The 13,612-nt window shown below is 40.4% G+C and overlaps 1 protein-coding gene across 11 annotated transcripts in view; it reads left to right on the forward strand.

The window, feature by feature from the left end:
• Positions 1-13,612, forward strand: part of HSD17B4 (hydroxysteroid 17-beta dehydrogenase 4) — a 73,228-nt gene that overhangs the window by 31,117 nt on the left and 28,499 nt on the right. For all 11 annotated transcript variants that reach the window (XR_011050022.1, XM_068422222.1, XM_068422223.1 and 8 more), the window contains 3 exons: positions 563-634; positions 2,127-2,230; positions 10,046-10,111. Coding sequence is in view for 10 of the 11 variants with exons in the window: in XM_068422222.1 (XP_068278323.1) it covers positions 563-634; positions 2,127-2,230; positions 10,046-10,111 (242 nt within the window). In the remaining variant the exon portion in view is untranslated. The remainder of the gene's footprint in view (positions 1-562; positions 635-2,126; positions 2,231-10,045; positions 10,112-13,612) is intronic.

Below are 13,612 nucleotides of genomic sequence, written 5' to 3' on the forward strand. Positions count from 1 at the left end.
GAAAGAAGTCTGATAATTAATAATGGGTTGCTAGGATTTCATAAAGCTTTTTATTCTTTCATTCCATAGGCTGATTATGGAAACATATGTAGTTACATATCTCTCTAGAGTAATAATCTCTTTAGACACAAACTTCATAAACCCACAGGCCCAGGCCCTGAGCTGAGCTTCTCTTCTGTAGAACTGTAGTTGTCTCAGCCCTCTTGAAATTTGTGGACAATCCTTAAGTGATTGGAGCTACCTTTGAAGTTAGCAGTGTTTTTGAGTCTGAAATATCATTTGTGTTTAGCTCTGCAAACATAAACTATAGCAAGATTCTATTAAAAAAAAAACCCAAAACTTAAAAAAAAAATTAATTCCTCATATCTGCCAACCAAGATATGCAAAGATTCCCAGACACTTTTATTGTAATCACGATGATTGTGACTACTATGACTATGATTATTATTACCAATATTACTACTGTTAGTAAGGAACTGTAGAGTGATCTGTGGACTCCATTCCTGAAGCAAAGCCTTACAACATGTACATATTCTTTTCTTACAATATTCTTTTCTTACAGGGCAATTAACTTCAGTTTCAACCGTTGCTGATATTCTTGACAAAGGATCAGGAGCAGTCTTGCTTATAGATGGTAAGACAGTTTATAATGCAGTAAAATTTGACAGGCTCAGTTTTTAACTTGCTGTACCAATAACTGCCAGCCTTTCCACAGCAAAGCCTGTTAGCTTATTAAATCTCAATGAGAGCTGAGAAATGAGCTAATTAGCAATAGCTGTGTAAATGTATAATGTAATTGTTTTTAGGCAGTTAACGTACTGAAATAGGAACACTGTCACTGGAAAAAGATTTCAGAGGAGGTTTGGTTTTTTCCTGTGGAGGTGGAATACTGCACTATGCAAACTGAAAAAAGTTCTTGAATAATAATACTTAGTCCTATCTGAAGGCAGCCATTTTAGATTCTGCCACTCTTCAGCAACGGGGTGTGTGCGTCCATGTGTACATGTGTTTTGTGGAATGGATTTGCAAAGGTTAGTCATACCTGTATATTGTGTAGACTCATCTGTAAAGCAGGTATCTTTAAGAGCATGTCCCACGTTTTGGTTTTTTTTTTATGTCTACATTATTCTTTTCTAAACAAAACAAAACCCCATTTTCTTCCTCTTGTATCCAAGTGAAAGGATCAGAATGTCTCCAGAAGTTGATAAGTTGTCATTTTCAGAATTTTGATATCATTGGGTGTGGTTGTACCAAGGTCCCTTGGGAAATTAGACTGTGAGAGTACGTTAATAGGCAGTGAATCTCTAAACACTCTTGAACTTTTATTTCTTCAGTGTACAGGTAAAATGTAAAAAGGTCTTTACTGTCCCTTTGTTCCTCCTAGCAGTGTTTTGCTTCCATACTGGGCTAACATTAAGCCTATCTTTTCCTGCAACACACAAAAGTTCTTTTTGTGAGCAGAGTCTTAGTGGTTTTTAAACTTCCGGAACTGGAAATGAACATTATTAACAATACTGTAAGTTTCAGTATAAGGTGTAAGGGAGTGGAATAGGCATGAACTGGAAACAGGAAGCTGAATCTTAATAGTGTAAGAAGTTTCACTTCTTCAAAAGATGGAACAGGAGACCTTAAACTAAAGTTTGCTCTAGAGCTCTTTTCATACAAGGTATTAGTACTGCTTTTTATATGGCTTGGTGATATGCTTTACACATTAGGGATTCTTAATAGCTTCTAATACATCATATTTTATGGCACAAGACTATCATATTTAAATAAATTGCTAATGCAGTGTGAGATGCTGAAATAAATACTAATTTCAGCACTCGGTTGTCAAATATTTTTAGCACCTTGAATGTCATCAGCATTTTGATAGCTCATTTTTAAATTTTAATGCTTTCATGTAGATAAAATTCATGATAATCTTATTTGAAACGGATCATTAGTCTTCACTAGTCAGGAAGTGACTTGCAAGAGTGCAACATGAACGTGTGACCATTGTCCCTTCAGTTGTTAAAATGAGCTTTGTCGTGTTTGAAGCTGAACTTTTCTCATGTAAGAACACATGCTAGCTATATGAAAAAGGAGATCAAAGACAATATATGACCTCCTCTTTTGTTGTCTTTCAGTGAATACCTATTGTGAAAAGGACCTAGTGTGTTATAATCAGTTCTCTCTGTTTTTTGTTGGAGCTGGAGGATTTGGTGGAAAACGAACATCAGAAAAGGCCAAGGTAAATTCATGCCTATTCATATTTAAAAAAACCCACATAAAAACTTCTATCAATCAGCACTGCAAGAAAAATATCTTCTATATCAACTAGGAAGGATAAACTAGCATTTAATCAGTGTGGTGGTACAAACTCAAATGGAATTTAAATACCTATGTTCATTGAAGAGCCTGAGTGAAAAGGTACTGCTCAGGACCTGGGAAACCAATGGTTTTGTTTTGACAATTAGGGAGAAAAGTGAATTGCTAAACATGTAACTGATGAGATATTCCTACATTCAAATAGTTGAAATTACAGATTTATAATATCCTAGTGGAAGACACAATAGGAGATTCCCTGGAAAATGTTTAGAATCTAAATTCTGTGGACTTGGAATTAGAAAATCATGTCTGAAATTAAAATAAAATTGAAATTCATATAAATTGCATGACGATGTGGACAGAACGCTCCTCTAGAGGATTTGTATTAGATCTTTTAGAAGAGGGTCTTTTCAAGTCGACAGTGTAGCAAGCTGTAATCTGACCCAATTTGACCCAATTAATTACAAAGAAGAGTCTGCTACATGTTGTACTTTGGGCTGTGCTATTCCTTAAAATCCTACTTTTGTAGGTCAGATGGAAGATGCTATCAGTTCAACTATACAATTTGGCAAGAGTCTTATTGACTCTTGGTTTTATGAAACCCAAATGTAAGCTTGCAAACAAAAGAAACTTTACATGTTTTGATTTTATGTATTTAGTTACTCCCAGTTGTGCTCTCCATAAATGAACAGATGAGGAAAGTTACTAATTTCTTGTTAAAAGCTAGCTTGGGAAAGGTTTTATTTTCTCAATCTACTTTTGATCTGAAAAATTTTTAGGGATCCGTTAGATCAGAACAAGAACAGAGTAGTGGCTTTTATTTGTAAGTATTGGTTTTCTCAAGTAGTTTTGGGAAGTTTTACCTCTCTTATATGTAGCTTTAAGAGCAAAGTTTTTGGCTGCTCTTATTTGAGCATGGGCATCACAGGGAGTGACAAAGAAGTTGAGATTTTAGATACTTTGTCTAGGGGCCTACTACTGAGCTGTTGGATAGTGCCAACTAGACATAACAGAATGGACCTTGACAGGCTTGAGATGTGGGCCCACGTGCACCTCGTGAAGCTCAACAAGGCCAAGTGCAAGGTCCTGCACGTGGGTCAGGGCAATCCCAAGCACAAATATAGGCTGGGCGGAGAATGGACTGAGAGCAGCCCTGAGGAGAAGGACTTGGGGGTGATGGTTGATGAGAAGCTCAACATGAGCCAGCAATGTGTGCTTGCAGCCCAGAAAGCCAACTGTATCCTGGGCTGCATCAAAAGAAGCGTGGTCAGTATGTCAAGGGAGGTGATTCTGCCCCTCTACTCTGCTCTTGTGAGACCCCACCTGGAATTGAGATGGGGCCCCCAGCATAAGAAGGACATGAAGCTGTTGTATCGAGTCCAGAGGAGGCCACAAAGATGATCAGAGGGCTGGAGCACCTCTTCTGTGAAGACAGGCTGAGAGAGTTGGGGTGGTTCAGCCTGGAGAAGAGAAGGCCCTGGGGAGACCTTCTAGCAGCCTTCCAGTACCTGAAGGGGGCCTACAGGAAAGCGGGAGAGGGAGTTTTTACAATGTCAGGTAGTGACAGGATGAGGAGGAATGGTTTTAAACTGAAAGAGTGTAGATTTAGATTAGATATTAGGAAGAAATACTTTACTGTGAGGATGGTGAGACACTGCATAGGTTGCCCAGAGGTGTTGTGGATGCCCCCTCCTGGAAGTGTTTAAGGCCAGATTGGACAAGGCTTTGAGCAACCTGGTCTAGCAGAAAGGTGTCCCTGCCTGTGGCAGGGGGGTCGGAACTAGACGATCTTTAAGTTCCTCTCCAACCCAAACCATTCTATGATATGATTCTGTGAATCCTCATTTAAATCTGTCTCTGCTATCATGATCACATCTCAATTTCTACCTCAGTGCTTACAGCTCCACTTGGGAATACATGATCTGTGTGTCATCAGTTTAGCATTACAGTGCATTCTGCTGCTCCACCTCAGAAATTTTATTTCCTTATGTTTAAGGTGGAGGCGGGGGGGACTATATATATTTAAAAATAAATTGATACCTAATGACAATTTAATGTGTATGTACACAGAGTGTTTGTATTTAGTTTAGTAACTTGTTTTTCATGGGTTAAATTTGTGCTAATAGGTATGATCATATGTTAATATTGCAAGATGTTGCTGTAGTAAAAAGACTAGCTAGCTGAGAAGTACTTAAATGTGTGTTGTTAGGTTTGAACTTGCTATTTCTAGAAGAGATCTCTAGGTGTAGCTCTTTATAAATCTACGTATTTGCATGAAAGAGGTTTGGAAAGCATAAAGAGGAGAAGAGAGAAGTAGCATTATAGTTTCTCACTTCCAGTGGAGTGGAACTCCTGCATTTTGGGAGAGAGTTAGCAAATGACAAACGATGTCACATGAACACATAGTGTGTATGTCCAAATCTATGAAGTAGCTATTCAGGTACCTGACATATAACTATTGTCTCCTTCAATACTATGTTTTAGTGCCAGCTATGACCAAATGCTGTTATTGTGAACCACAGCCTTGAGGCACTACAGTAATAAATAGTCAGTTGAATAAAGGCTATTTTAAGCTATGTATTTTTGAAAATTTATAATGAAATACTTAGGTTTTGTATGTCTGTACTACTGTAGGTAATGTTCTTTGGGATTTTTGGATGTAAACTTACAAATTTTTTTACTTAAATCTATATCAATTATATAGAATTTTTTCTATATATAACTTTACAAATCAAATCTTTAAATGCCTGCTGCTTCAAATAGAAATGGGAAAAGCCTCTGTGTAGTATAAAAAATTCACAGAATATTATTGCAGGCAGTCTATAAAGGTCTTTGATGGAAATCTTAATTCTTCTGTAATCAGATTATATAATAGTGCATGTAAAAAAATAGTGATTCAAAGGAAATGTTGCTAATCTATAGTGGTGGCATGAGTGAGTCCAGTGTAGTGCCTTGGCACTTTTTAGTTAAACATTGCACTTTAGGCAACTGCAACTTCTTCATGCTATTTAGTGAAGTATGAGAATGCTATGTAAATGATTTTACATTTTAAAATAAAAAGAATACCTGTTTCAGTCAGCAGTCCTTCTTGTGATAGAAGAATACTAAAAGTAGTCTACTTAAGACAACGGTGATAGCAAATTCATCAGAGGCATCCACATGCAAGAAGCCAGTTTCAATTTATAAATTTTCCTGCTTTGTCTTTGCAAACCTTCCCAGTTAAAAAGACTTTCATGTCTCTCTGTGCCAAAAGAAATTCCAAGCTGATCAGACGTACTTTATAATGTGTCTTTTTGTCACTTGACACATTTATTATACCTGCAGACTAAGGAGAACAAATTTCCAAGTTGAGGTCTATGGTGAGCAACACGTTGTGTTGTCATGTCTCTCCTCTTGAGCTGGGGTTTTCTTGCTGTACTGGCAGAGGGGTTTCCTTAATTATTCATATGTTGGCTAGTATTAAGTTCTTAATGGCTCATTAGGTCAGGTTGAGTTTCTTTAAACCAACTGGAAATAGATTAGCAAGGCACTCTTGTTTTGAAAGCATGTTAGGTAGCATCCTTGTTATTAAGCTGATTAATGTGTAGGTCCATTGTGGTTCTCTGAAGTGACAAAGCAGGAGTGATGTTATGAAGTCTTCCACCCAAGAAGTGGCTTTGCTTACCTGTTAATAAACAGAAGAGAGCCTTTGCTGTTATTAGATGTGAATCTACACAGCACTCAGTTTCTTTGGATTTCTCTTTTCTTTGGTAAAGAGCTTACACAAAGTAAGATTAAGCAGAATTACTACAGGTGAGAGTCGAGTTGCTTCCTTTCATTTTAAAGCTTATACCAGTTTCTCTTTGTTTGGGCTTTTTTTTTTTGTTTCGAAAACCCAAGAGGGAGAGGGGAAAAAAAGATTTCAGCTGCTTTAATAGTTTTGAATTGGTTATGGTGTTTTTTGTGTTTATCATGATCTAGGATGTTCTCTGTCGAGTCTGTTGGTAAAGTTGATATCTTAAAACTGAACAATGAAGCTGTAGATTGCACAGGGAACAGCTTTTTTAAAATAATGTGGGGCTTAATATACAGTATGTAATTGCAAAAACAAAAGAAAAAGTGCAAAACAAAAAAAAAAGCTGGAAGCTCTTAAAGGCCAAAAGGGATGTAGTCCATGAGTGAGGTAATAAATCATTTTGTACTCCACTGAGCTTTTAAAAGTATTGTTTTAAAAGCTTCATTTTCATTTCTGTGTTCCAAAACACAGAAATGCCTGGCTACAAGACTGGTGCTACAGGCAGGGCTTTGGGTTCTTTGATAATGGCTGGTTTTATAAGACACCAGGCGTGACCGTAATACATGGGAAAGGTTTATGTCGCAGGGGCAAAAGGGTTCTGGGACAGGAATTAGCAGGGCTCATTCGGAGAGCTTTAAACTAGATTCGAAGGGGGATGGGGTAGTAGCTGGGCTTGCACCACTGGGGCAACTCTCTAGTGTTGAGGTAGACCAGGAGGCCTCCCATCCCCCTGGGGTGAAATCGGTGTGCTCAGCTCGCTCCCTGAAATGCCTGTACACCAATGCACGCAGCATGGGGAATAAACAAGAGGAGTTAGAAATCCGTGTTCGGTCGGGGGGCTATGATCTAGTGGCAATTACAGAGACTTGGTGGGAGACCTCGCATGACTGGAATGTGGTCGTGGATGGCTATGCCCTGTTCAGGAAAGACAGGCCACTAAGGAGAGGTGGTGGAGTTGCTCTTTATGTGAGTGAGCAGCTAGAATGTATTGAGTTCTGTCCAGAGGCGGATCAGGAGCGAGTTGAGAGTTTGTGGGTGCGAATTAAGGGGCAGGCTGGCAGGGGTGATACTGTTGTGGGTGTCTATTACAGGCCACTGGATCAGGATGAGGAGGGTGATGAGGCCTTCTACAGGCAGCTGAGAGCAGTCTCGCAATTACAGGGCCTGGTTGTCATGGGGGATTTCAACTACCCTGATATTTGCTGGGAGGCCTACTCAGCCAGCCATCCTTAGTCCAGGAGGTTCCTCCAGTGCATTGATGATAACTTTCTGATGCAAATGGTGGATGAGCCAACTAGGAGAGGAGCGCTGCTGGATCTTATCCTCATTAACAAGGAGGGTCTGGTTGAAGAGGTGAAGGTTGAGGGCAGCCTTGGTTGTAGTGACCATGAGATGGTGGAGTTCAGGATCTCATGTGGCAGGAACAGAATAGCTAGCAGAATCACAACCCTGGACTTCAGGAGGGCCAACTTTGGCCTTTTCAAGCAATGGCTAGGGGAAATCCCATGGGACAGGGTACTAGAAGGTAAGGGGGCCCAAGATAGTTGGTTAGCATTCAAGGACTGCTTCTTCCAAGCTCAAGATCAGAGCATCCCAGCAGGTAGGAAGTCAAGGAAGGGTACCAGGAGACCTGCATGGTTAAACAGGGAACTGCTGGGCAAACTCAAGTGGAAGAAGAGAGTGTACAGATCATGGAAGGAGGAGCTGGCCACTTGGGAGGAATATAGGTCTGTTGTCAGAGGATGTAGGGAGGCAACTAGGAAAGCTAAGGCCTCCTTGGAATTAAACCTTGCAAGAGAGGTCAAGGACAACAGAAAGGGCTTCTTCAAATACATTGCAGGTAAAGCCAACACTAGAGGCAATGTAGGCCCACTGATGAATGAGGTGGGGGCCCTGGAGACAGAGGATAAAAAGAAGGCAGAGTTACTGAATGCCTTCTTTGCCTCTGTCTATACTGCTGGAGGATGTCCTGAGGAGCCCCGGACCCCTGAGGCCCCAGAAGAAGTCAGGATAGAGGAGGAATCTGTCTTGGTAGATGAGGGCTGGGTCAGGGACCAATTAAACAATCTGGACATCCATAAATCCATGGGCCCTGATGGGATGCACCCGCGGGTGCTGAGGGAGCTGGCGGAAGTCATTGCTAGGCCACTCTCCATCATCTTTGCTAAGTCGTGGGCAACGGGAGAGGTGCCTGAGGACTGGAGGAAAGCAAATGTCACTCCAGTCTTCAAAAAGGGCAAGAAGGAAGACCTGGGTAACTATAGACCGGTCAGCCTCACCTCCATCCCCGGAAATGTAATGGAACAACTTGTTCTTGATGCTGTCTCTAGGCTCATCAAGGATAGGGGGATCATTAGGGGCACTCAGCATGGCTTCACCAAGGGGAAGTCATGCTTAACCAACTTGATAGCCTTTTATGAGGATGTAACCCAGTGGATAGATGATGGTAAAGCTGTGGATGTGGTCTATCATCTTGATTTCAGTAAAGCGTTTGACACGGTCTCCCACAGCATCCTCGCAGCTAAACTGAGGAAGTGTGGTCTGGATGATCAGGTAGTGAGGTGGATTGTGAACTGGCTGAAGGAAAGAAGCCAGAGAGTGGTGGTCAATGGGACAGAGTCCAGTTGGAGGCCTGTGTCTAGCGGAGTCCCTCAAGGGTCGGTACTGGGACCAGTTCTATTCAATATATTCATTAATGACTTGGATGAGGGAATAGAGTGCACTGTCAGCAAGTTCGCTGATGACACAAAACTGGGAGGAATGGCTGACACACCAGAAGGCTGCGCAGCCATTCAGAGAGACCTAGACAGGCTGGAGAGTTGTGCGGGGAGAAGCTTAATGAAATATAACAAGGGCAAGTGTAGAGTCCTGCATCTGGGCAAGAACAACCCCATGGATGAGTACAAGTTGGGGACAGACCTGTTGGAGAGCAGCGTAGGGGAAAGGGACCTGGGGGTCCTAGTGGACAGCAGGATGACCATGAGCCAGCAGTGTGCCCTTGTGGCCAAGAAAGCCAGTGGCATCGTGGGGTGTATTAGAAGGGGTGTGGTTAGCAGGTCAAGAGAGGTTCTCCTCGCCCTCTACTCTGCCCTGCTGAGGCTGCATCTGGAATATTGTGTCCAGTTCTGGGCCCCTCAGTTCAAGAAGGACAGGGAACTGCTAGAGAGAGTCCAGCGCAGAGCCACGAAGATGATTAAGGGAGTGGAACATCTCCCTTCTGAGGAGAGGCTGAGGGAGCTGGGTCTCTTTAGCTTAGAGGAGACTGAGGGGTGACCTCATTAATGTTTATAAATATGTAAAGGGCGAGTGTCAGGAGGATGGAGCCAGGCTCTTCTCAGTGACATCCCTTGACAGGACAAGGGGCAATGGGTGCAAGCTGGAACACAGGAGGTTCCACATAAATATGAGGAGAAACTTCTTTACGGTGAGGGTAACTGAACACTGGAACAGGCTGCCCAGAGAGGTTGTGGAGTCTTCTTCTCTGGAGACATTCAAAACCCGCCTGGACGCGTTCCTGTGTGATATGGTCTAGGGAATCCTGCTCCGGCAGGGGGATTGGACTAGATGATCTTTCGAGGTCCCTTCCAATCCCTAACATTCTGTGATTCTGTGATTCTGTGAAAACACTAATGTTCTGAGACAACTATTTTTTCTTAGTGAATAATTATTGTTTGAGCTTTTTTGGATAGTTTGGAAGAAATGTAATCAAATTGATCAGCTATAACATGTAACTGTTAGCCAGATCTGATACCTCAGGACTGTGATCTTTGTAAAGCTAACCTTGATAAGAGACTTTTTCTGGCCTAAATATCTTTTTCTATTTGCTTATAAATGTGGAAAGGATAGGAGGAACCTCAACAGCTTTGTAAATGCTGTTTCTTTTTATACATACCTGACATTCTGGCATGTATAGAGATAATAGATTTTTGCAGTGAAATATTAATACTACTACTTTTGCTTTAGGTAACAGTGAATCCACCCAGGAGACCCCCTGATGCTGTAATTTCTGATGTCACGTCAGCTGATCAGGTAAAGTTTTGTATGCTCTAAGTGTGGAAATGTTTGTTTTGTTTGGAGAAAGGAGTCTTATATGGTTTTCACTAATAGTTCAAATTTTCTGATATACCTCAGTTATTTATAGATGTATATTTGTGTGTGTATATGTGTATGTGTGTATATGTATCTATAATATGAAGCTAAAATTTGTGCTGGGTTAAGTTATGACAGTGTGTTCGATGTATTACTAAAACATTCTTTTCATAAGGCTGATGCAGTTTTATAAGCATTTATTACAAAATTCTACATAGAAGGAGGAAATGGACATTTGTATTCTGTTGTAGTTTAAAAAAAGGAGGTTCAAAATCTATGAAATTTACAACAAATGGTGCAAGCAAACACATTGTGACAGACAAAAAAAGTGCTTAAAGTTCACAGTTTTGAAAAAGTTAAATTTCTGTAGTAGTAGTAGTAGTAGTCAGGGAAACCTGAAATACTGACAGGTGTCTGTCCAGGTATATATCCATCTGTCCACAGTCTCACTGGTTCACAGGCATCTACTTTCCATAGGCAAAAACCTGAGTAAATAAATACATCTTCCTCTGAAGGTAAACATATGCAGGTGTCAGACAAATAAGACAGGAATGTCTGGAGCCACTAGTATTAAGACACTGAGTAGTATTTTCAAAAGCAACTTAGTCATGGCAGGAGGCAGTAGCTTTTGGAGATGCAATTAAAATGTTGAGCATCGGCTGAACTGTGGTAACTGTGATGTTGGCTTAGCCTTTGATTATATACGGAGTAATTAAACTTAAGTCTCATCCAGCTGATTCATGTACTTGGAAGTCCAAGTTAGCTCTACTCACTTAAACCAGGAAAGAGAGCTTAGGGCAGCATTTCTGTTTCTGTCACTGATGTACTTGCTGCATCCTAAAATTCACAGCATTGGTTTAGGAGGTACAGATGTCTAATTCTTCTGAATAGGGTTCATCAAAGTTGACAAGGTGAGCAAGGAGCAGGGAATGGTGAGAGTACTTTGTTCCTGGAAGGTGGTTAAATGTAGTGGAAGGTGCTCTCTAGCAGCAGGCACTTTGTTAGATGAGATACAGTAACCCTAATGGCCTAGTAGTTAAAAGTATTTACTTTGAATGTTGGAACCCTAGTTCAGATTCTCCTCTGCGTGATTGATTCCAGGTCCATCAATAGTCGGATGACATTTATGATCCCCTTGTTCATATGGTAAGCTTAGTTTCTGAGCCTTAAACTCTTATGTCTGGATTTGTTACTGTGTATAAAATGCTAAGTTCATGAGATAAAGGAATATGGTAGTGACCCTATAATGCAGAAGTTGGGACACTTCCCTACTGCAAAACTGATTTTTGGAAATAAAGGAAGTGGCACAGAGTAACCACCATGCTTCTTTTATTTTAAGATCTACTCTGAGGTAGATATATAATGAGAATTCCTGTCCAGTTAGATCTTGCAGGAGCCACAGCCAGCAGGCTTTGAGAACTGCAAGAAGGCTTATCTGCCAGATTATTCAGTAGCATCTATGCTTAAGTGATGATGCCTGTGTACAGGAAGGGGAATGTGTAGAACTTGGTAACTTTATGGGCAGGAATACAGACTTTCATGTGAAGGACAGGTTGGGGAAATGTTATCAAGATTCCACATTTATGTGTATGTGGAATGACACATAAATGCCTAAAATCTTTTTTGAAAATGGAAGCTGGCACACAAATTGCATCGAAGTTTCTGATTTTTTTTTTCGTAGTGTTTAAATGAAAAAGATATTGGCAGAAATTACTGTTGCCATTCAGCTAATGAATTAGTATAGAGTATGAGACAGACTGAAAGGATCTGTTTACACATGGCATTTGAGTTAACTTGAACTGTATTAATTTCCAACGATAGTTGTGACATTCACCGCTCAGTTTTTGTGTTACTGCAACTATGTGGCTAAACTGCTCTTCATAATTAAGATTTTTTCCCCCTTAACTTTTCATAGCATGATCATGTAGTAAACTTCCTGATAAGTACACCATCATGCGTATTTTAAAAATGTTTACTGTGATGACTCCTGTCTTTCACTGAAGTCAATGGCTGTGGTCATCTTTAAAGTTATATTCAGTTCTAACTCAGCTATACTGGGTTAAGTTTTTTCCAAGAGGAAGAATGTTTTGTGCGTGTTTTCAGACAGGAGGAAGCACTGCTTAGTGAAGAGGATCCTGGGAACAGAGGGCTAATAACCATTTTTGCCCTTCACTCTGTGTTCAGCAGAATGGAGGGTACAGCCACCTACAGTTCATTGAAAAATGATTCTGTTATGTCCATGACCATTGACAGAACAAACTAATCCTTTTGGTTAGTGTTACTGAAGACTAATAGCAGGTAGTATAATAAATGTTTATCCCTTTCAAATCTGTATCCATTCCTGAGATGTTCTTTAAACACCAGCCAGTGCTTGAGTTGCCGTACCATGGTGTAAGCTGCTTAAAGATTAAAAATGGTTAAGAAAAATTTGGAAGAAGTATCTGACCTTCCAAAAGGCTTTAAGGCTTAAAATTTGCATCCTGCTGAAGAAGGACGTAAAATATTTCTTCTGTGTGTTCATGAATTTTTCTGCAAAGAACAAGGTGACATTTTTCCCATCTTTCCCTGTGGAGATGTGCATGTGCTATGGTATTTTTCTAGCTTGTTCTCTCTCTCTAACCTGAGCTATGCTTCACTAGATACACTGCCGTAGATCTTTTCAATACAGTAGACCTTTTGACAGAAGATCAAGAAGTCTAGAGGGTGTTTGACTATTAGCTGTTTAGCAAGAAATGAACCATTCAATTTCAACCCTGTAGGGAATGTTTAAGGTGGTTACAGAGCTTCAGTATCACCAAGCTACTCTTGTCCTGCCAGTTTTCGAACCAAGGCCTTAAATTAATCAATCAAACAGATTTTGCTGAGTAGTTCCTAATGCAATTAAGAATCACAGACAGTGAATGACCTGTATCTCTGCAGAGTTTTGTCTCTGTAGAGTTTTCTTTTCACTCCCTTCCCGGATGTATTGATTTCTTGGGAGTTTATTTTCTGATGACACACAAAATATTTAAAGTGGATGATGTCCAAGTGATGCAGGTCACGTTTGAGGAAGGAAATACATAAGGATTCTCGAGTTTGGTGGGGGCTTTCTGTGGGGTTTTTTGTTTGTTTGCTTGTGGAAAGCTCACAGCATTCTAATATTGTGCAGGTTGCCTAGCAAGAATAAACTGTTCTCTATCTTCAAATATCAGAATTAATATTCAGATTGCACAATGTTGTGGCAATAAATAAACACTATAACAGTAGCTCATGAAATGGAATTTTTCAAGAAGTTATTTCAGTTTTACTGTGCTTTGTTTCCTCCCACTTTCTTCTGAAAGCTACATGACCTGTTTGCCTATATGGATAAACTAGTGTAACGTGCAGAGTTTGCAGGACTTCCAGGTTTTTGTTAATGTCGCCTCACTTCAGTAAATGTCTAATAATTTTAAGAAATGGTTG

This window comes from Nyctibius grandis, chromosome Z (genome assembly GCF_013368605.1).
Source record: "Nyctibius grandis isolate bNycGra1 chromosome Z, bNycGra1.pri, whole genome shotgun sequence".
Taxonomy (NCBI): domain Eukaryota; kingdom Metazoa; phylum Chordata; class Aves; order Nyctibiiformes; family Nyctibiidae; genus Nyctibius; species Nyctibius grandis.